Here is a 25,337-nt window from a genome sequence, read left to right as displayed (position 1 = left end):
GATATCCATGATCCATGATCCATGATCCATGATCCATGATTACTAGATGATTTTTTTACTATTAGTCTCTATGCGTTCTATAATATAAGGTTGTCTGTAGATGGCAGTATATACATTATCAGTTGTCGTCAATGAAACTGACACTTTTTCCAGTGGAAAAGACTCATAATAGGAAAAGAGAGAAGTATTTTATTTAATTTTTTTTAATAATGTATCATGTGAAAATGAAATTGTCATTATAAATGAATAAATTTAACAAACAAAAAAATATTACATTGTGTATCTGTTCAGTATACCAGGTGCACTAAAATACAGACACACAGACATGCGCGCACACACACACACACACACACACACACACACACACATGCATGCACAGACAGACAGACTCCTTATGTGGTAAAATTGAATATTTCAGTCGCAAGAATTGAAAAGCAGTAAAGAGTAATTATCTATCCATCTCTTGAGTAAGAAACATCAAAGTACTTCACACACTTCTCGAATGAAATATTTATTTGCACATTTGAAAGAACTGTACCTTGACCACAGTTGTCTTGTTTGGATGATCAAAGTCTACATATCAGAAACAATCGACTATGAAGGTAAATGTTACAAGTTAACATATACCAACATCGTCTATCTATATCTATCTACCTATCTATCCATCCATCTATCTATCTATCTAGTGTTATTGAAACAATTAAGAAAATTTTAAATTAAGGTAGCTGTGTTATTTACAACATTTTGTGTATTGTTATCTTTGTCACACTAACTTTGTATCATTTATCTTGCTGAAAAGCATGTGTATATAAGTTAGTAATTCTCAGTACCTGCAATAGTAGTTTACCTCATGCTAGAGGGTCAAAATAGATCAAGAAGTTGACTTATTCTTACACACACCTATATTGATGCATCTGAAGTGCATGGAGCGGAAGTTATTGTATGTTCGTTATTTTTATGATGTGCCTTAGGCAGTAATATTCTATTTCAGGTACCGAGAATTCAACTCAACACAGCCTGACAGCCTGACATAGTGTTGACACACTGTAAATTTCATTTTCAATCATTCCCGAGAAAAGTCATTAATGTTAACATTTTAAAGGGGAACATCGGTGCTACAATTAAAACCATTTTTGTAACCAGTCTGTCTTCCAAAATGTTAGCATTTCACTACTTAGGGCTAACATCTTATGTGACATGTGATTACAGAAAATGACATCTACATTAGACGTCAAAGCCTCAAGGAAGCACACATAAAAGTATTCTTATAGGACTCTGAGATTAACTCTGTTAATTGAAGGATTCTCGGTAACTGCAATAACATTTTATCTCATGCTAGTAGGTCAATATAGAACAAGATGGTCGACTTATTCTCATGCACACCCATAGTAATGCATGTGCAGCATGTGGAGTAGAAAAATGTGTTGACTACGAAATCACATGCTATTTTTTCAATGTGTCAAGGAGGTAAAATTCTATTTCAGTTACCGAGAATTGCCATAGCTTTGGCAGGCATACAGTGTCACTCCTGCCAACATGAAGGAAACAGTATGCCTCCTACAGTTAACAAATCTATCAACACACTTAATATCACAATGCTACGAGAATACTTCCATCAACTTCTAAAATGGTCGATCTATTTTATATACTGGTTGTTTTGTTCTGTTTGGTTACTCTAATTCCAATGCTGATATAGTTTACACTGCAGAGGAAGAGCCACAACTTGAAACGTTTGTAATATCTTGATTTCCAAGGATTGAGATAACATCATAGTACTTCCTACACTGTCACCATTATACTGGCATTCCCCTCTAGACACTGTACTGGCTATTTATCTCTCATTCTATAGTTCTCTGTACAAATTTCCACTCATTTTTTTTTCTTCAAAAAAGCAAAGCTTTGCTGAAAACTACAGCTACTGCTGTTTTTAATGCTTACGGTGGATGAGAGGTAGCACTGGATATTTGTCATATATTATGTGCGTTTATGAAATTCTACATCTACAAATTGGAGGTGAAAAGTTTGACATTGAATTCATTTCAACTATCATACAGTTTTTGGCATCGAGAGACATCTTGAAGACATCATTGTGATCATATCTTTGTGTGTCTACAACTATATGGTGAGTTAGATTGTCTATATGTTTATATTAATGTACAACTCTGACGTACTTTACACCTTTACAATGTAGGTAATGTAGAATGTGCCTTGGAAATAAACTATAAACTTTTACTGTTACTTTTTTCAAGAAAACCACAACCCATTCTCATTTTAAAATCAAGATGAAGAAAAAAATCAGGAGTCCTCACACAAACTTTTGAAATAGAAGTCAAAACGTTATCAAAATTAAGCTATTTCAGAATCCAATATGGCCACCGAATCCAATATGGCCACCGAATACTGTGCTAACTCTACAGGGAAAATACAAGCTTGTCAATTTCCTTGAAAACAAAGATGGTGGACCCTCAAATTTGTTTTTTATCATTTCAAAAGGACCCGAAGCAAGCTTCCATATGTCAACTATTGAAGAGATTTGAAACACTTTTATTTTCAGTCTGAAATTTGTTGCCGAGGCACATTCTACATGATGGTAATGTTCTGTTTTACGGTATCTATAATGTTTTGTACATTTAACATACTGTCTATTAGTTATATGTACAGAACTGAGTTGTAACCTTGTTCAATATGACCTTAAAATGACACTTATAAATTATCAGTTCCCTACATGTTGGTACTGTTCATGAAAGCCAATACAATAGATTTAGCACTCTCTAAGGAAAATTTGAAGAAGGACTGAGTGATACCATACCTTCTTCAAATGAAATTCATCTGTTTTGGTAAACCATAGTAATGACTTGAACTTTTGCTCCAAACACAAACTTGAAAATTATACCAGAAATTTTCGACTGCACACTTGAGTCTTTGTCAATAGATTGACTAACTACCCACAGGTGCCTGGAAATTTGTATCACCCGCTGTGTCTGTTCAGTAATCATTTTTAAGTGCCTGGATGCACATGACTTCCTTCACTCCTCATTCAAAGTGCCTAGTTTCAGTGTCTAGGATTTGAACTTTATGTCAACGGAATATCCATGTGGTGCTGAATAGTGGTTCAAATCTGTTGACAAAGACTGAAGTGTGCAGTCAGGTACAATTTTTAAAGTGCTTGGAACAAAAGTTCAGTTCCATACGATACTGTACATTCCTAGCTGCCAACATTACAGGTCTGCTATATAATGTGTGTCTAACATCATATAAAATATCAATAGCTGTCTTGAGTGAATTCAATGACAAATATGAAAGACTGAGTAAGTTGGTGTCATGGTTCATTTGATTTGCAGAATCTACGTCACTGTATCATACACAATGATAACTGAAAAAGGCCGAGTGATTCAACCGAAATAAACTAAGTGAAGTATTTACACTTTGAGTTCAAAACTACGACAAGATAAGATTCCAGAGCAAGTAAAGACGCTTTGGTTGAAGTCAAACTGTAGTACTATATCATCTAACTCTGCTATATTGATCACCGTTTAATTGTATATTTTCTTAAAACTGAAAATATACTTGTCATGTATTGTGCTTCATTTTCAGTAGTTTTGATTTTTGCATGAATCTCCTGGCAATGGTTTAAATAAACTACCATGCTATGTTTTGATTATTGTATCAGCTCCTCACATTGGTTAAATAGGCAAATTAGACTCCAAGAAACAGGTTGACGAAAATCCATCAAACACTTTTTTCTGTTAAATACAGGTAACATTACGTTATATATACATGTACATTCATTTCATGACAGTCAAAAGACAAGACTCAAAAACTTGCATAATTGACATCTTCAAGCACCATTTCCACTAACACATTACAAAAAATTATGCTGATAAATATGCACAAAATGAATTCAGTGTGATTTTATGAATGAGTATGATAACAATAATGATTCGGCACAATTGAGACTATTGAGGGCGCTCTACAAATGGCCACTACTAAGATTATGTCTTTTCAGAAATAACTGACAGACCACAAAGAAAAGTTCAATGTGATTATACGAATATTCAGCAATATTCAGCTTTTAGAAATGTCTGCATTGAGTCTTTCCTTCCTGGGATAACATCCACACAGTTCTGTGATTTGTAAATTGCAATGTAACTAGGAGATAGTGTGTACCTCTTTAACTTGAAAGCTGTGTGACAGTAACACCAGACATCCACAAAATAGCGGATGTGTGACAGTAACACCAGATAGCCTCAAGATAGTAGTTATGTGAGTTATATCAGATAGCATCAAGATAGAAGCAGTGTGACAGTTACCCCAGGTAGTCTTAAGACAGAGGTGGTGTGACAGTTACCCCAGGTAGCCTCAAGTTAGGAGTTAACCCTTTCCAGTCCTTAGCCTAACCCTAAGTTTGAAACAAATCATTTCAACAATCCATTACACTTTCTTTTTCTCGCTATCCATACTTTGTGAGTTGAAAACGATCCTAGCATGTGATGTACGTATAAAGCCCATTGTACCTCTTAGATCAAATTGATTAAAGATAAATTCCCTTTAAAAATGATCATAATATACCTCTCCCCCTGCAATTGTATTATACTACCAACATCTTTTCGCAAACATATCAATTTATCCAGAATTAATGTACTTGTAAAGCCTCACATTTTGTCTTGAAATCACTTCAAAATTGAAATTCAATAAATGTAAATGAAAATGCATCAGAATCACAAATCAAACTGTAACATTTACTCTTAGATCGTAACATGTCTGGTGTTGAAACAGACAGGACTTACTCCCTTAATACTAATATACACTAATTACTTTAACACGCTAATATTTGTACATGGTCAACTTTGTTCCACTCCGATTGTTTTCAGTGCAGCTCTGTATGCTTGCAGTGGTTGTTTGATGCTAAGTCGAAATCCCTTGGATAGCGGGAACAGTGGGTAGCCTATTTCTGGTACACAGGATGTTGGGTTATCTGATGAAGGCTCTGATAACCAAGATTCTATGCGTTTTATCAAGCTGGAAAATGAATGCAAACATCTTTATTTAGATGAATATAAAAAAAGAAATCTGTTTTTTGTTAAAGTAGATCAAATATATGCATACTTTTCCTGTGGTCCTACACTACAATTAACTATATTTTATCACTCATAACCTCCCCCCCCCCCTCCCTCAGCCAACACAGTTTACAGATTTTGCCAAAAATATTGAATTTCTATAATGTCTTACCTCATATCATGTGGCTTCTGCAATGTTCACTGACTTTACACATTGTGTTTAAGATAAATGTACTATCTTATCTCATACCATGGTTTCTACAATGGCTTACCTCATACCATGGTTGCTACATGTTCACTTACTTTACACACTGTGTGTCTAAGATAAATGTACTATCTTACCTTATACCATGGTTTCTACAATGGCTTACCTCATACCATGGTTGCTACATGTTCACTGACTTTACACATTGTGTGTCTAAGATCAATGTACTATCTTACCTCATACCATGGTTGCTACGTCTTACCTCATACCATGGTTCATACAATGTTCACTGACTTTACACATTGTGTGTCTAAGATCAATGTACTATCTTATCTCATACCATGGTTTCTACAATGTCGTACCTCATACCATGGTTCGTACTATGTTCACTGACTTTACACATTGTGTGTCTAAGTTCTAAGATAAATGTACTATCTTACCTCATACCATGGTTTCTACAATGCTCAATGACTTCTTCTTGAAAGATCTCTGGTGGGCTGGTTAATAAAAGACTCATGGACTGAAAACAACAACATGAGATACAGTTAACCTTTGCCATAAACATGGAAATAGAATAGGCATTTTGTGTGATGGATTTGGTGTTAACTCAGCTTCTGGCACTGCATCATGTTGTCTACACATACATTTACCCAACAAATTTAAACTCAATAGCAAACAGTGCACACAGCCACACTGGTATCAACACATTCAATGGCAAAGAGTGCCCACTGGTACGGTTGTCAACACATCCAATAGTGTACAGTGCCTACTGGTGCAGTGTCAACACACCTAATGGCATACAGTGCCCACTGATGTCAACACATTCAACGACATACAGTGCCTACTGGTAGTAACACAATCAATGGCAAAAAAGTTGCCCTCCAGTGTAAACATATAATTGAAAATAACAATGTGTTTTTAAATGTCACATGTAGCATTTGTTTGCCTCATTGATAAAGTGGGCAAAAGTGCAATCCATATGGAATATTCTATGACAACTGCAGCTTGCAATACATCCTCTACAAAAATTTGGAATGATCAGTTTTCTTTCCATTCAATAAAGCACATCAAATTTATCTCTGAATAATTTTAAAACAATCGGACTGAGAAAACTGGTTTCACTGACTGGTATACACTAAAATGTTCCAAGCAGCAATATTTCTAATAGATACTTACCTGTAATAGTTTGAGAACAGCAGTTTCATTGTACATTCTGCTGTTTTCCTGCCCCTGCTGTGATCCTCTGTGCTTCTCATAACCAGCTTCATTGTAATATGGTTCATTATTCAATATCAATCCTTGGATCGATACAAGGACTTGTAGTAAATTGGATTTACTAGTCCATACTTCACTACCCTGTGGTGGAACACAAAATCATAGAACATTAAATTTACTGAGAAGTTCATACTTCACTACCCTGTGGTGGAACACAAACACTGTCAGACTGTATTGTCATGACACACAGAATATAAATATCATGCACTGAGACTTCTCTAGATGGTATAGAAGAAACCAATCAGTACAAATCTGTACAACACAGTAGACTTTGCCCACTTGCATATACCATGCTAGACAGTTCCCAATAAACTAACACATACTTTGCCCAACTTACTCTAGCAGCCCATGTTCCCAGTATTTAACTAACACACACTTTGCCCACTTACCCTGCCAAACTAAATTCACTCAGACTTTGCCCACTTACCCTGCCAGCATAAGTTCCCAATAAACTAACACAGACTTTGCCCACTTACCCTGCCAGCCCATGTTCTTAGTAAACTAACACAGATTTTGCCCACTTACCCTGCCAGCCCATGTTCCCTGTAAACTAACACAGACTTTGCCCACTTACCCTGCCAGCCCATGTTCCCAGTAAACTAACACACACTTAGCCCACTTACCCTGCCAGCCCATGTTCCCAGTAAACTAACACACACTTTTCCCACTTACCCTACCAGCCCATGTTCCCAGTAAACTAACACAGACTTTACCCACTTACCCTACCAGCCCATGTTCCCAGTAAACTAACACAGACTTTACCCACTTACCCTACCAGCCCATGTTCCCAGTAAACTAACACAGACTTTGCCCACTTACCCTGCCAGCCCATGTTCCCTGTAAACTAACACAGACTTTGCCCACTTACCCTGCCAGCCCATGTTCCCAGTAAACTAACACAGACTTTGCCCACTTACCCTGCCAGCCCATGTTCCCAGTAAACTAACACAGACTTTGCCCACTTACCCTGCCAGCCCATGTTCCCAGTAAACTAACACACACTTTTCCCACTTACCCTGCCAGCCCATGTTCCCAGTAAACTAACACAGACTTTTCCCACTTACCCTGCCAGCCCATGTTCCCAGTAAACTAACACAGACTTTGCCCACTTACCCTGCCAGCCCATGTTCCCAGTAAACTAACACAGACTTTGCCCACTTACCCTGCCAGCCCATGTTCCCAGTAAACTAACACACACTTAGCACACTTACCCTGCCAGCCCATGTTCCCAGTAAACTAACACACACTTTTCCCACTTACCCTGCCAGCCCATGTTCCCAGTAAACTAACACAGACTTTGCCCACTTACCCTGCCAGCCCATGTTCCCAGTAAACTAACACACACTTAGCCCACTTACCCTGCCAGCCCATGTTCCCAGTAAACTAACACACACTTTTCCCACTTACCCTACCAGCCCATGTTCCCAGTAAACTAACACAGACTTTACCCACTTACCCTACCAGCCCATGTTCCCAGTAAACTAACACAGACTTTACCCACTTACCCTACCAGCCCATGTTCCCAGTAAACTAACACAGACTTTGCCCACTTACCCTGCCAGCCCATGTTCCCTGTAAACTAACACAGACTTTGCCCACTTACCCTGCCAGCCCATGTTCCCAGTAAACTAACACAGACTTTGCCCACTTACCCTGCCAGCCCATGTTCCCAGTAAACTAACACAGACTTTGCCCACTTACCCTGCCAGCCCATGTTCCCAGTAAACTAACACACACTTTTCCCACTTACCCTGCCAGCCCATGTTCCCAGTAAACTAACACAGACTTTTCCCACTTACCCTGCCAGCCCATGTTCCCAGTAAACTAACACAGACTTTGCCCACTTACCCTGCCAGCCCATGTTCCCAGTAAACTAACACAGACTTTGCCCACTTACCCTGCCAGCCCATGTTCCCAGTAAACTAACACACACTTAGCACACTTACCCTGCCAGCCCATGTTCCCAGTAAACTAACACACACTTTTCCCACTTACCCTGCCAGCCCATGTTCCCAGTAAACTAACACAGACTTTGCCCACTTACCCTGCCAGCCCATGTTCCCAGTAAACTAACACAGACTTTGCCCACTTACCCTGCCAGCCCATGTTCCCAGTAAACTAACACAGACTTTGCCCACTTACCCTGCCAGCCCATGTTCCCAGTAAACTAACACAGACTTTTCCCACTTACCCTGCCAGCCCATGTTCCCAGTAAACTAACACAGACTTTGCCCACTTACCCTGCCAGCCCATGTTCCCAGTAAACTAACACAGACTTTGCCCACTTACCCTGCCAGCCCATGTTCCCAGTAAACTAACACAGACTTTGCCCACTTACCCTGCCAGCCCATGTTCCCAGTAAACTAACACACACTTTGCCCACTTACCCTGCCAGCCCATGTTCCCAGTAAACTAACACAGACTTTGCCATCATTGTACAGATTAGGATTAAGTCTGCCAGGACAATATGCCCAATAATGGAAGACAGGTGGAGAATGAGGATAGTTGGCTGGTAATTGCACATCAAATAGAAATAATCCATCTTCATAGGGAGTCTTAGCTGGACCACTTATCATAATGGAAAATAGATCCTACAAGTAAGGAAAAGATATTGTTGGAAACAGGATAGAGTACTCCGTCACTGATTTTGTGAAATGTGTCTGTTTGAATTTCTTAGGAAGTGGATGCCACTCATGATGTCATTTTTTTAATCACCATGACAACATGATGTAATGTCAGATGACATGTTCTATAAATCTACACTGATTCAACACATCACAAGGTAACCTAATCACACATTGTAGACATTTTGTCTTAGCCCTAAGTCTAAGCATAGACACTCCACCAACAGGATACGCAACAGACAGACAGACAGACAGACAGACAGACAGACAGACAGACTGGGTGTATAAAGAAGAACATTACATATATATGTATGACTTATAACTTTATATTTGTCGGAATGATGCTCGTCTATATGTTGAGTGGAAGACAACATTTTAAGCTTAACCCAAACGCGTATATTTGAGGTCACTGGCAACCTGCCAAAAAAACTACCAACATAGTTGGTATTGCCTCAGGTCCAATCTGATTAAAATCAGTCTGATGTAGAGAACTTGGCGCGATATTTTTATTTACCGCCTACTTTTATTCTGTTCTATGTTTGTTCTGTGAGCGCCGTGTACCTACAGACCAAAAAAGAGCAAACGAAAATGGAAGTAGGAAACAGGGGTAAATCACTACATTATGATTTTAATCAGATTAGCCTTAGGTCTTAAATATAGATGGTTTATTTTTTTTCAAATGTGAATGAAGCTGCCTTAATTGTTAGTTTTTTCTTCTGAATTGTGTATGTTTTCACACGATTTACAAAATAATATGCTATTGCTAGAGTAGAAAGATACTACTTGTCAACGCATACATTTCTACTAGTTTTCGAAGTATCTTTTATTTTTTCACACTAATAAACTGATATCTATCGCTTATTCATAAAAAAAAAAAAAAAAAAAAAAAACAGGATACGCAACTATGGTATTTCCTTTGAAACGATATTCTTTTGCATACGATAATCCCTTTACTGATAAAGGTAAACTTAGACATCCAGTCACCAAGAAAATGTCACAATACCACGTAAAGTGTCTATGGGCCAATGCATACAATTAACTACCAAAAATCAAGTCATTATTTTCACATTCAAAATTCAATATTTCTTGTTTCTTTGCAGTTATTTTCTCCCACCCATCCCGACCATCTGTCATAGTGATCGCTGTATGACATGAACATGTAATATCAAATGATACCCAGTGATAACAACTTACACATACTACTTATATTTTAGAAGTCATAGTTATGTTTTATATTGTTGTACTGCAACATTCAAACTTTTGCCGTTACTTTGTTCACGAAAATTCCATTCCAACCTTAGTTAATATCAAGAAAAAAAATCTGGGGTCACCGTACAAAGTTTTGAAATAGAGGTCAAAATGCTATCAAAATTTAGTCATTTTAGAATCCAATATGGCCGCCAATTACATAATGTGTTATCTCGATGGGAAATAAAAATATTGTCAATTTCCTTTAAGAAGTTGGACTTCCCAAATTTCTTTTATTTATTTCCAAAAGACCAGAAGCAAGCTTCGATATGACAAACTTTGAAACAATGAAATTCATCCCTGAGGTGCATTCTACCTTAAGATTCCTAAAGTTCTGTATGAAATCATCCAACTTACCATCCTTTCTTCAAAACTTTTGACTAATATCCCAGCAGGTAGAGATGACTGCAGTAGTTTTAACTACAAACACAAGAGTTAAGAAAAAGGGATTGAGAAATACATACTGGTAGTATGACATACTGGTAGTAATCTAATTTCACATTGTTTTTTTCAAGTAGGCAAACATAGTAGAGTTGTCTTATAAAAATTAACAATCCAAAACAAATACCAATTTGTCATCCATACAGCCACTTGAAATCTCTGTAACAGCAACACACTATAACTATTATTGGACTTGTACATGAATACATTGCTGAACTCATTCTGAGGAACAATTACACACAAATTCTACAAACTAGTCATGGAATCAGGCATTATAATTCTAGAAAGAAAACCACTGAATTTGACCTGTTGTCATTTATTTTCACATGGTTCACGTCCAACCATATCGGCATTATCCCTGCATTTTGTTTACATAATCTCCATGACAACATCCAAGTTGTCATGACAACCTGCATGTTGTATTACCTCTTTCCTTATTGTACTTGTAAATTGCTTGGCATCATCTGGGGTCCAAGGATATGTTCTGAATTTATGTGTGTCTGGTACTGACTCCAACAAACAAAATCCTATCAATGAATAAAGTCAGGATAAAGCGATCACAGATTAGATATTCAGTGAAAAGTAACAATGAAAAATAAGACCATATATGCAAGTTTGACATTGCATCTAACAACATATTCATTCTTCCAAAACATTCTGATACAGATATATTACTGAGCTGTCATATATTCCAATGCCATCGATTCATTTCACAAAATGACTAACAGTCCTGTATGTATCATTTCATTAAATGACTAGAAGCCCTGTATGTATCATTTCACTAAATGACTAACAGTCCTGTATGTATCATTTCACTAAATGACAAACAGTCCTGTATGTATCATTTCACTAAATGACAAACAGTCCTGTATGTATCATTTCACTAAATGACTAACAGTCCTGTATCATTTCACTAAATGACTAACAGTCCTGTATGTATCATTTTACTAATGACAAACAGTCCTGTATGTATCATTTCACTAAATGACTAACAGTCCTGTATCATTTCACTAAATGACTAACAGTCCTGTATATATCATTTCACTAAATGACTAACAGTCCTGTATCATTTCACTAAATGACAAACAGTCCTGTATGTATCATTTCACTAAATGACTAACAGTCCTGTCTGTATCATTTCACTGAATGACCAACAGTCCTGTATGTATCATTTCACTAAATGACCAACAGCCCTGTATGTATCATTTCACTGAATGACCAACAGTCCTGTATGTATCATTTCACTAAATGACCAACAGCCCTGTATGTATCATTTCACTAAATGACTAACAGTCCTGTATCATTTCACTAAATGACAAACAGTCCTGTATGTATCATTTCACTAAATGACTAACAGTCCTGTCTGTATCATTTCACTAAATGACAAACAGTCCTGTATGTATCATTTCACTAAATGACTAACAGTCCTGTCTGTATCATTTCACTAAATGACAAACAGTCCTGTATGTATCATTTCACTAAATAACTAACAGTCCTGTATGTATCATTTCACTAAATGACCAACAGTCCTGTATGTGTCATTTCACTAAATGACCAACAGCCCTGTATGTATCATTTCACTAAATGACTAACAGCCCTGTCTGTATCATTTCACTGAATGACCAACAGTCCTGTATGTATCATTTCACTAAATGACTAACAGTCCTGTATGTATCATTTCACTAAATGACTAACAGTCCTGTATGTATCATTTCACTAAATAAATAAATAACAGTCCTGTATCATTTCACTAAACGACTAACAGTCCTGTATGTATCATTTCACTGAATGACTAACAGCCCTGTATGATTTATTTCACCAAATAACTAACAGCCTTGCGTGTTTCATTTCACTACATGACTACCAGCCCTTAGTATTTCATTTCACTAAATAATTAACACAAGTCCCTCAACTATTGATTACTTACCAGTAGGGTTAGTGACATGATCCACTTTCTCTCCGTCACAACTAGCACCAGCAGTATCATCACTCCCTACAACTTTCTCCTCCTCCTCCTCCTTCTTGTCACCATCATCATCACCCACAGATTGTGTGTTATCTTTTGTCTCTATGGATACTACTTCTTCTTTCTCAGCTTCTTTTTTGACTTCTCCATCACTTGTATCGAGAGTTTCGTCATCAGCATCTGCATTTCCCGTTGTAACATTGTTACTTTCTGATGTAACAACATCTTCAGTGCCAGTTTGTTCCTGTACTGTTTCAGTCTGTGTAGCACCATTACTTGGTTTGGAAGGTGCAGTCTCAACAATGATTGTAATCTCTTTAGAGTTGTCTGAGGTAGCAAGAATTTTATCAACAGCTACAACTTGATCATCACTGCAAATATACAATCAACGGTGTGTTAAACCACAAGTATCAATGTTCTCCAAGAGGGATTTTTGAGGGGTGCACCACCCCTCTGTTTTTATGAACTATCCCCTTTGTTTGTAGGGCCACCCCTTTATTTGTGTTGGTAACCCCTCTGTTTGTGGTGGTCACCCTTATGTTGGCCACCCCTCTCGTTGTGGTGGCCACCCCTCTCTTTGTGGTGGCCACCCCTTTATTTGTGTTGGCCACCCTTTTATTTGTGTTGACTACCCCTCTGTTTGTGGGCCACCCCTTTATTTGTGTTGGCCACCCTCTGTTTGTGGGGGCCACCCCTTTATTAGTGCTGGCCGCCCCTCTGTTTTGCCATGATGAATTATGTTATCATTAAAAGTTTGAATTTGTTGAACTAAAATAACTTCTTTATATATTGTTTTCCCATTTGCATAATTTTAATGGATCATTGCTTAAAATAGGAATTTAATTGATTTTTAGCCTTTTTTTCGATGTTGAAAACATATTTTTTCATTGTCAATTGTCAAGATCTGAAAATATGCTAATTGTATGCAAATTAATATTTAAATTGATAGATCCATTATTATCATATTCAAATCAATACTTGGACCAAGTACATGTAAACCAGAATATGTGTAAAACTAGGCCACAGGTTGCCATAGTTACATGACACTGCAAATAACAACATGATAATTACCTTGCTTCATCTGAGTTGTCAGAAGACTGAGTTTCCCATTCACTGTCTGATAATTCTGTATCATCATATTCTGTTGAAGCACCACTCCAGTAACTGTCACTATCATCGTCCTGGACAAAATAAGACAACAAAAATGTGCTCGTTTTAAATATGAAATGATAGTGTACAAACCAGTTGGGTATAGCTTCTTACCACATCGCAATTACATTGTAAACTTATGAAACACAAGTCTTCCTAGAAGACACAGAACCCCCTCAAATAGTTTATTTCTGTGTGACTAATGGATTTCTTGTTTGGTCACATTTTCATCATCACATGTGGAAACAGAAAGTAAAGAGCAAGGTCACCTGTGTGCCAAGTTTGCATGAAATACAATATTGGATGTATGCAGAGATGTGACATATAACACATGCTCAGGTGTACGGATTCATAGACACATGTATGGCCCCATTGTAATAGCAACCCCCACCCCCACCCCCCAACTCTAGTAAAACTTACATCATCCAACTTGAACAACTCCTGAGGTGGGACATGAGACTGAGTACCATCATGCCAGACAACTGAGATTGTACCATCACCATTAACCCATCGTACCTGTTGTGAATAACAACAAACAAAGTTTACACAACAAACATTTCCAATATCATAAAGTATCCACCAATAGCCAACTTGTAAAACGACCACTCTGACCACTGTAGGTTTATTTTTATTACTTATACTAACAGATTAGGTGCTATGACAACTACATATAACCCCATAGTCCTTTATGTCTGAGCATGCTCAGTCCAGATTGCAAGTTCCCTATTTTGTATGCTGTTATGAAAAAAAAACATTACAAATAAATGTCATTTCCTGTGTCAATAGGTTACACCAAGTATATTCAAGCCATTTCAGGACCCATTGACCTGTTAAACAGCCTTGGTACGCATCAGTACAACACGATGGATATTATACATATTTCATCATACAAAATATGATATACATGTAAACAGTATAATAACGAATTTCAAGTCTCAACCTCTCACCTTTACAAAGCTTTGGCAATATTACATCAGATAGTTGATTGAAATGGTACATTAAGCCAATTTTATCAGACTTTGCCATTATCAGTATTTGAGTCAGCGGGTGGTGGAAACGCTTTAATCATATACACTAAAATCACTGCAATATACAGTTTATCTTCCTTACAATATCAATGAATGTTGTCAATAACAGTATCATGAAAGTCAGTAAAATGGCTACCTTCATATCTGCAGTACAACACAAGAAAACACACTAACCTGTCCAGCACAGGGTAGACTATCTACAGATGATGGACTGTTACTGTTACAGACACTATGCTACATAAATATACATGAAAATATACTAACCTGTCCAGCACAGGGTAAACCATCTACTGATGGTGGATTGTTACTACTATAGACACTGTTGAGTCTACACACTACATCCCCTACATTGAATGTAAAGTCAGGATGTGGCAGCATATCATACACACTCACTTCCTCTTCATACAGGCACTCCGGTCTGTCAAGCAAAAATAGTCAGAAATTTGAACTTAGTAATAGTCTGAAGGCCTTCATTTGATATCTTGGCATTATATTTGTACTACTGTATATAGAAATATGGTGGTATTTCTTAGATGAGAAAACTTTACTGATGCCAAAGTACAGAAATTTGATGACACTGGTAGAGTCATGTGTAAATTCATATATCAATGCCCTACATTTCACATCAAGTTAGAGTATGGTTAATCTTGCCTCAATCACCCAGACTCTGCCACTGGAGGCTCTCACTTCCACCTACCCCTACACAGTCTACTAAAATCTTTGCAATGAAAAATGTCATTCCAAGTATGGTAACCCAGTACATTCTTGAAGTTAAAAAGTAACAAAGGCTGTGTGGTAACTGATTATCAAATATCGAAAGTTGGCAATGTTTCTCATGATTGACTCATTCATCAAAACTCTATTTAGTACTATGGACCTTACTGGGTGTCGCCATCTTGGAATGACATTTCCCAAGATGCATCATTATTCGCAACTTTTCCCAAAATGCATCATTTGCACTGTCAGCACAAATATTTTGCTATGGTATAATAGTCAAGACCCTGTGGGGGTGGCAGAAAAGAGAGTTCCTAGTGGCTAGAGTCCAGGTAATCAAGACTTTGATTAACACAAAGTAGAATTAGTATACATGTGCCGGTATACTTACTGTGGCTGACTTGGTGTTGGCTTTCGAATCCACTTCACAGTACATGTCCTGTCTTCATGACTTGCTTTACAAACTAATCCATACATATTTTCATAATTTCCTTAAAGGGGAGCAAAAAAAATTAATTTCACGAAAAATATAGAGACTTAAAAATGTTTTCTTCCAACACCAGAATTATCTGTAAATATACTGAACATTCTTCTCTGTTATTTTAGGATAACAGTGGGCATATTATTCTTGTACATGAAAATTTATTTCTATCCAAGTTAGGGAGTTAGGGTTAAGGATAGACAAGGGATAGTTAAACTCCCTAACCTAGTGCAAATTTGTTGCATAGACTGTGAGTCAGCACCTGACACTGTCCTACACATGTTCGCTTTATTTACTAAGCATAATCAAACTGTTTTATTCAGGGGTAACTCGTAAAAGTACCATTATTCAGTGAAGCCATTCCCATTTGCACTACTGTATATGTGTATGTGGTGAAGGCAATAAGTATACGGATCCGAATTTGAATTTGAATTTGAATCTGAATCTGAAATACTACATAAATGAATACATGTATGAATACATGTATGTGGTGACACTGAAATACTAGAATTCATATTTTACCTACCATGATCAGTTTTAGTTACAAAATCACCCGGGAAGAATTCAAGTTCATCCAGCTGATGGGTTGGAAATAATTCCACAGATGGAATTTCTTTTTCCACTGTGCCATCCTGGTAATGAAACAATATGTTGTGACAAATGTAATGTAAGTGAAATGAGGAGTGTCATGTTTGTGAAGGAGTGTAATAGCACAATGTCAATGCATTGACTAATTTCAAAATCATGAAGCTTTTTTAGGTGTTACAAAGACAAAATAACTTTCACAGCTGCAAGTTATAAGGCACAAACAACTCAAAGTTTTTTTATCACTATGCTTTTGATCTGTCTTGGTTAACAATCTTCATCAGAATGATGACTTCAATAGTTACAGCTGACCACTGGGTGGCAGTATGATCAGCTGATTATAGATGTTAGGTAGTTTGATGTCCCTGTCAGGTGGCTGGATGGACAGACAGACAGACAGACAGACAGAGACAGACAGACAGACAGACAGACAGACAGACAGACAGACAGACAGACAGACGGGCAGACAGACAGGCAGACAGACAGGCAGATGGACAGACAGACTGGCACACATGCCAGATGCAGGCCAGCAGGCAGACATACATAGATAGATAGAGACAGACAGAGAGACATAAAGATGCACTGTGTTTCTACATGTACAATACCCCCTTACAGCAGTTAATTATACAACTGCCACCATTCTAGCAGTAACCAGCAGGACTAATGACAAACAGATAAAGTAAACAAACGAATTAGATTAATAACACTTGGGACAGACAGTAGCTGTTGAAGTACAGAGACAATACAATTCATCATTTGAGAAGAAAGGCTTGATGGCCTATATTTATTAGCAGCAACTTGACATTAGTTTGAGAATGTGAGCTACATGTGTTAAAAGAGCCCATAAAACTGTTCTTACCAAATGATGACACTGTTGCCACACTTCAAACAGTCTGTGCCAAATGTTATTAATCCACTTCATTTGTGTACTTTCCCTGTTCCACTTGTTACCACTAGCATGGTTATGGTTGAAAAGTAAAAGAAAGTAAATCATAACTTCCTACCTGCCATTTGACATCAACTTTAGTCTCCGTGTATGTCACTTCAACACACACTTTTTCACCAACAGCGCACTGTTCAGGGGGAGCTTTCTTCTTTTTATTCCCTGCTATCCTTCTTTGGTTTTTATGCTTGGGCAAAATGCTAGACACAACTTTCTTATCTCTACGCGTAATTCCCCCTGAAGCATTGGAAGAACCCCTGGACTGAACAGATCCAGCTTGACTACCTTCATCATCACTATCATTAGATGATGAAGATTCCTCATTGTCGGCATCATCAGCTACCGTGTCAACCACATCCACGTGATTACAAGATTTCTCCTGCCAGTGTCTTGAGATTCTCCCTTGTTGCAGAGAATTAATGTCTTCATTTGCTACTTCTAGTTCTTGTTTCGCTTTGTTGCAAGTGTCGTTAAGATGCTGCATTAATTTCTTGGTTAACTTCATCAACGTCTTCGTGTTCTTCACCTCTCCTGACAACCTTTCATTCATAGAAAGTAGCTCATCCACTCGTTCATCATTTTTCTTTTCCTGGAGTGTCATTCCCTCAATGTGATTAGCCAACCTACTGACTTGATCTAACATAGTCACAGCTGTCGATGACATTTCTTTCTCTAGCTGTTCATGTAATTTCTCAAGCAGTTCCAGACTGTCTTTGATCTGGTTCGGTTGAGTGCTAGTAACCGCTACCAATGACATTTCTTCCTCTAGTTGTTCATGTAATTTCTCAAGCAATTCCAAACTGTCTTTGACTTGAGTGCTTGTCATTTTCTGAGCACAAAGACTTCGAACATTTGTGATAGTTTCTCGTATTTGCGTTGAAATGTTTAAAGTCGTTGGATCAAGTTTAACGCTTTGCTCTTGAGCATCACCATTGCATGCTGCTGCCATGATAACATCATCACTTGTGTTACCAACATCTGCAGCAGATGAGGACACAACTTGTGGGTGTTGATTTTCTTGATTTCCGTAATTCTCTATAGTCTTTTGACTACTTTCTTTGTTTTCGCAACTTCCTTCCTCCCCTTGTTTCACACTGTCTAAATTTGAACAAGTCACTTTTTGATTACTTTCAGCCGGCAAACGACACTCCTTCTCTACAACTCCAATCTGGTCAGATGAACTACTTTCCTCAACACAGCCATTACCTGTGACATCATTGTCTAAATCACAATGACCTTTGACCTCACCTGGACTAACTTGTGTTTGTGAATCTATTGATTTGCTACTTTGTTGCTGTTGTTTTTGTTGTTGTTGACCTTTGACCTCATCTGGTCTAACTTGTATTTGTGAATCTATTGATTTGCTGCTTTGTTGTTGTTGTTGTTGTTGTTGTTGTTGTTGTTGTGCCTCTACAAATGGAGGGTAGACTTCATCAGTTGGGGTTTGGGGTCTCTGGTAACAGTACACAGACCCTAATGCTACTGGTTGCAGATATTTGAGGTCTTCCTCTCTCAAAATAGTAAGTCCTTTATCACCTATCTGTATACTGGCTGGCACAAAATAATTCAAGGGGGAGACCCTAAATAAAAGTAGAATAAAAAAAAAAAATACATTGTCATCACAAAAACTTTTTAAACTTTTATCATTTGGTTGTATCAACATATTCTTTCCATATGGCCAATCCTTCACAGCCAAGAGACTAAACTTGGTGTTACTATCGCCAGAAGCTCTCTACACCAGAGACTTGTCTTGGTGTTACTATCTCAAGAAGCTCAGAGACATGTCTTGGTGTTATTATCATCAGAAGCTCTCTACACCAGAGACTTGTCTTGGTGTTACTATCTCAAGAAGCTCAGAGACTTGTCTTGGTGTTACTATCTCAAGAAGCACTCCACACCAAACCCAGGTAGATGCATTTAGAGGAATTGGAAAGTGTTTTGACCTTTTACATTACCACCAACAGCTGTGCTAAATCTACGTGGATCTTATATGCACACCTATGATATAATTGCCACCACACAAGGATGGCCAATTACAAGTACCTATAAAGTCAGCATGCGATCCACTTAGATTTTAGTAGAGCGGTTGGTGGTAATTTCAAATTCAAGCAAATGCCAAAATTCATTACAATCACATATAGGAAACTGTCAGTTGTACCAGATTTCCCTTTCTCTCTCTCACTGAGTTCATTAACCATACATCAAAATGCTATTCTGTGTATATTAAGTTTTATGTCCGCTCAATTTTTCCTTCAAGTTTAAGGTATGATTATTTGTTGTTATTGATACACTTATTAGAGTATCTCTCCAATAGAATAGTTTCTTGTTGTACTTACTTGTTCAACTCTCCTTCTTTAATATTCCTATCTGGTGGCTCAATGTGTAAATCACTGGTACCAGAGAACCCCCTAGTTTGCCAACGGATATACAAACCAACAACTTTCACCTGTATTTCAATAGAAACTAATACAATGAGTGTCACACCCCCTAGTTTGTCAACAATGAGTGTCATACCCCCTAGTTTGTCAACAAATATCAAAAACTTTCACCTTTAGCTTATTAGAAATTACAAATGTAATACAATTTCAGTGCTATACTCCCTAGTTTGCTAACAGATATTCAAAGCTTTCATCAGACCACCGGATACTGTTTGCTCATTCTAGAACCATTGACTGGAGCATTTTCATGGAATATAACTCTTGATCAGCTCATAGGCTTTTAGCCTTTCATAGCTGTAATTGATATGATATATATATGATAAGATATGATCTACTTTATCAGAAATGAATCCAATTTGAGTGTCATACCCCCCAGTTCACTGACAGATATCCAAATTTTTCACCTAGCTGTACTTTATTAGAAAAAAATGTCAGTGTCACAACTTTAACAAACTAAATTCTTCTTGACACTACAACAGATTTATCAAGTCACTCTCACCTCTTCAACGGTGATTTTGAAATTCTTCTTACTATTGAGTACAGGTTGTTGCCCTGACAACCATTCAGCTGATTTGAAAGCTCTGCCAGGACCTCTGAGAACTTGACCTGGATAAAATGACTCTCTATAGAACACACAGCTCTGCTGAGAAAGTAAATATAAAATAAATATGAATATAAAGCAACCCTTTCACCTGGGTTTCCAGCAAAAGGAATTGCAATTTTCAAATGATTGCCCTGTTTTCTCTCACGATAACAACATTGAACAATACATGTAAATGTGAAAACTTACTGGATCTCTGAAAGCTGAAACTTCTAGTAATTTACTGGCATCATCTCCTGTTATGGCACAGCTACAAGGCAAACCAAATGAGAAAATCGATATTAAGATATAGCTATCATGCTACAGTTGTGTAGTATGATACATAATTTAGTATCTAGTCATCAATTTTTGATAGTTTTATATATATATATATGCAATACGATTTTGTGGTACCTGTAATAAGTTCTGTTGTTAGCATTTATCTCTTGTAATATGTAGTCATTTCTGTCTGTCTGTCTGTCTGTCTGTCTGTCTGTCTGTCTGTCTGTCTGTCTGTCTGTCTGTCTGTCTGTCTGTCTGTCTCTCTCTCTCTCTCTCTCTCTCTCTCTCTCTCTCTCTCTCTCTCTCTCTCTCTCTCTCTCTCTCTCTCTCTCTCTCTCTCTCTCTCAAAATAAGCATAAAATATAGTTTGATTACATCATACCAGTACAATTAGACAATATCACAATTTACAGATAACACCATGTATACATGAAATTACCAATATAATAGGTATTTACTATTATGTCATGTTTTATCAAGCGTAAAATGGCTGATAAGTTGATAACACACTAAAATGTGACTCATGGCTGAAAACGTACTTAATATACAAATCACCAGCTTACCGTGCTCCATTCTTGAATCTAATTGTGATACGCAGATGAGTCTCCCTGACAATACCCAGCCATGATGACATTGTCACGTGAAAACCTGGAGCAAACACCTGTGTGTCCAAAAAGTGTTTTGTTTTTTAAATTCATTTTTCTGTTGTAACATACAATATCTGTTCACTTTGTCAGTACATCTAGTCAACATGGTTAATACATGTGTAAGTCACACATTTTCACCCTGTCAAATAAATAACTATGAGTGAAAAGAAAAAGTAAACTACATGTATCTAAATGTCACCAAAGTGTCCTAATATTGAAAGAGTGAAATATTCACTTTTTAAAGCTCTGTTGTCATGTGCTGTGCTGCACATCTCCAGTGTGTACGTCCTTTTGGGTAATTAAAAACACAAAATGTACAAATTTTGCCTATTTTTTTTCAAGCATCACTTTTAGTCCCAAGGTATATCTTGGTTCTTTTGTACTGATTTCCTTCCCTTTCCCTTGTTGCTTAGTATTGTGTGAGAGACCTCAATATACACATGTGACTTAAATTACTGCTCCACTTTACTGGGCAACGAGGGTATGGAAGCAGTCAACAATCCATTTAGCAGAAGTTGCCTTGCAAGGCTTACATGTCACTTTAGCCTATTTAAGATCAAAACTCAATGCCAACTTCATACTGATAAATGAAAGTGAAGGAAACCAACACCTTTAATCTCACTTAATATCAAACATTTTTATCAAACACGTTAAATTCACAAGGTACCCTTCCCATTCAACTTCTGTTCAAATGTCATATACACCAGAGCTGCAAAAAAGCTTTACAAGTTCAAGACCACCAGTACAGTTGTCAAAGGTCCTTACCTGTAATGGTATAAGATCCCTGCTATTTACACGATACACCATGTGTTTGGTTTTTAATACCTGCATGTGTACATATACTTCTACATTATGGACAATACCACGCTGAGAATCCTGGCCCTGGATGATTCTCCTGACAGCATCACCTGGCATTAATGATCTATCCTGTAGTTCTACCTGTAAAACATTATACAGTCTCAGCTCAGGTAGTCTGGATGCCAATGTGGTCTCTTAACTAAACCCAAAAGCACAAAAAGTTCTTCATCCAATCAGTGAACCCCAACTGTTATACTGACCTAAGCATTGTATAAATCATTGTAAATAGCATCCTGAACTGACAAATACACCATATTTGGAGACATTACATAACTGCCCCAATAAACACTAAGGTTATGAGAGACTGTTATTGGTTAGAATTTAGTGATTGATTAACAAAGACATGATGTTAATGATTGTGTGGGTGGTTGTGGATGCATTTTAAATTGCACCTCATGCATCTCAGGACTTCTAGAGTAACAACTTTGACTATACGCGAGTGCAGGGGAGGTGTAAATCTTAACAATACTGTATACAAACTAGACTATACCTCAAGTTACATATATACAACAGGACATCTTTTTCATAAGGCCTTCAGTGATTGGCTTAGGTCATGTCACATGGTATGACTAGTGACCAATAATGACCTCAAATTGCATACAATGGACTCTATTATTTTTTTACTTTCCCTAGGGCACTATCAGTGTAGCATGGGAGACCTATGAGGGATTTCCTTTGACTTACATAGAAAGAATATGTGTCTGAGAATGTGACATGTTATACAGCACTTATTGCCTTGCCTTATTCGGGCACTAGTAGATGTCATATTACCATTTAGCCTAGACGTTATCTGTGGCTTCAAATATCTCCTCATATCAAGCACAATGAGGTCATGTGATGAAATTTCAAATTCAAACAAAGCCACCCACTAACACAGTCATTAACATCTGTCTGTTTTAATCAATCACAGAATTCTGCCCACTATGTTAAGTAAGTGTTTACCGGGGCAGTTACGTAATGTCCAAATATGGTAAACTTGTCAGATCAGGATGCTACTTATAAATACATTGTTTACATTTATTCTAACAGCTGAGAGTGTACTTATCTGCATGAACAACTTTTGGTTTGTGATTTCTCATTGTGCTAGATGGGGTGAAGACAGACCCTGAGATTTGAAGTCATGGATAGCATCTAGACTAACAACAACTCATGCTTTTATGCACTATTTATTTTGGCGAGATCAATACTTCAATGTAGGATAAAAAACTAGAATGTTGTACCCCTAAATACATACATTTCTTTTAAAAATGTCAAACTGAGAAATGGAGAATTTTTGCTATAGTGAATGCATGGCACTAAAATAAAGTAGTGTGGACAAAAGAACTATTTTTTACTCACTACATACTGGTTTTATATTCCTAGCACTACACACTACTACATGTTGATTTGAAATTGATTGTATGGTTTGAAGCAATTTTAAATTTTGGACAATTTAGTTGGAAGTGATATGGGGGGGGGGGGGGGGAGAGATGCAGTCTGAGGCCTAAGTATAAGAATTTAGTTTTTTATCCTACATTGAACTATTGATCTCGCCCCTAACAGCCCTCGGGGTAATAGACATCTATAATCTACTAGTGCTCTCATAGCCAGGCAATAAGTGTCAAATAATATATTACAGTTGTAAAGAAAAGTGAAAGTTGCCTTCAGGCTTTAATGATAACCATGACATGATCCATCATGTTGGGAATGAAGTTTCATCATAACAGAGACCCATAGCACTTTGCGAATTCTATCATGTATATTAAAGTAAACAGCTTTACTCCATCTGCCAGTGACGCTGCACACAGTAGTTCTGTTACACTTCTGCAAAATGGCATCATGCTGCAGCACGACGTACCTCAGATGCCCGGTTGCATGTGTCATTGACTCATTTACAAGAAAAGCAAAGTCTGTCTTCTATAAATGCCAGTAATGGGTAAATTACCGTAAGTGTGAAAGAGCGGATAACGACCCTCTGATGTGTCATTGAGAGAGAACGATAAATGACAGTAAAGCAAGACGAATTGCTAAATAAACCCACATTAATCACAACTCACTTGATTTGCGAATATCCAAGTGTCTTAAAATTTAGGCTCAATAGCTCGTGAAATACACTTCGATGTGGCCTCACACAGCTCACGAGCGTTGACAGCCGGTTTCTATGAGACCGAAGTCGCGCGAGGTTTCGCTATGACTTTACGAAACACCATCTACTGCTGTAGATTTTTTATTCTAATCATGGCTATTGAGACATGTTCTTGTATTAGATGTATTACTGTGAACATATTTAACAATTTGCCGGGAATTTACCGCATGCATTGCAAGATCAAATATAAGAGGCGTCCATGTTACTGACCTTTCTTTCTGACAAGACCTCTTCCCTGCCTTTCGGATACCATGCTACGCATACTTGGCCTTTTTTGACACGATCTAGATCCTCCTCGGAATCACTGTCACTACTGAATCCCTCACTATTTCGTAGGACAAGGCCATACTGCACAGCGCCGTGGTGAATCCGACGGACTACGTCTTCGTCAAAGAAGACAGCCATCTTGGATTGGCTCACTCTCCCAATACGAACGTATGGTGGCGCCCTTTCAACTGGAAAAATCATTCCATCAGTGTGTCATTCCATAAATCATCCTCCAAGCCTATTCTCCGACGCTTTATTCATTTCATTTCACATCTTCCAACCGCAAGGGGGCGGGCTTCGATATGCAATCTCTCTCTCTCTCTCTCTCTCTCTCTCTCTCTCTCTCTCTCTCTCTCTCTCTCTCTCTCTCTCTCTCTCTCTCTCTCTCTCTCTCTCTCTCTCTCTCTCTCTCTCTCTCTCTCTC

At 37.6% G+C, this 25,337-nt stretch overlaps 1 protein-coding gene across 1 annotated transcript; it reads right to left on the bottom strand.

Moving 5' to 3' along the window:
- Positions 1-4,306: 4,306 nt before the first annotated feature.
- LOC144435401 ((E3-independent) E2 ubiquitin-conjugating enzyme UBE2O-like) lies at positions 4,307-25,051 on the bottom strand. Its single transcript, XM_078123997.1, has 20 exons — positions 24,857-25,051; positions 22,429-22,602; positions 21,580-21,677; positions 20,945-21,005; positions 20,654-20,794; positions 20,053-20,162; positions 18,528-19,296; positions 17,778-18,434; positions 16,715-16,820; positions 16,099-16,198; positions 15,258-15,411; positions 14,386-14,481; positions 13,888-13,997; positions 12,778-13,187; positions 11,277-11,377; positions 10,767-10,829; positions 8,925-9,128; positions 6,439-6,618; positions 5,703-5,782; positions 4,307-5,019 (listed from the first exon to the last, which is right to left on the bottom strand). The coding sequence occupies exons 1-20, from the start codon at positions 25,049-25,051 to the stop codon at positions 4,842-4,844; spliced, it is 3,987 nt and encodes a 1,328-aa protein (XP_077980123.1). The 3' UTR covers positions 4,307-4,841.
- Positions 25,052-25,337: the final 286 nt, after the last annotated feature.

Source organism: Glandiceps talaboti, chromosome 5 (assembly GCF_964340395.1).
Source record: "Glandiceps talaboti chromosome 5, keGlaTala1.1, whole genome shotgun sequence".
Lineage (NCBI taxonomy): Eukaryota > Metazoa > Hemichordata > Enteropneusta > Spengelidae > Glandiceps > Glandiceps talaboti.
This window is presented reverse-complemented; position numbering and strand designations above follow the sequence as displayed.

Coding starts and splice junctions, on each gene's coding strand:
- LOC144435401 (XM_078123997.1), bottom strand. CDS start 25,051: ATGGCTGTCTTCTTTGACGAAGACGTAGTCCGTCGGATTCACCACGGC. Junction 16,199..16,714: donor TGTAACTAAAACTGATCATG/GTAGGTAAAATA, acceptor CTCCCCTTTAAG/GAAATTATGAAAATATGTAT. Junction 11,378..12,777: donor TCATGTCACTAACCCTACTG/GTAAGTAATCAA, acceptor ATTCATTGATAG/GATTTTGTTTGTTGGAGTCA.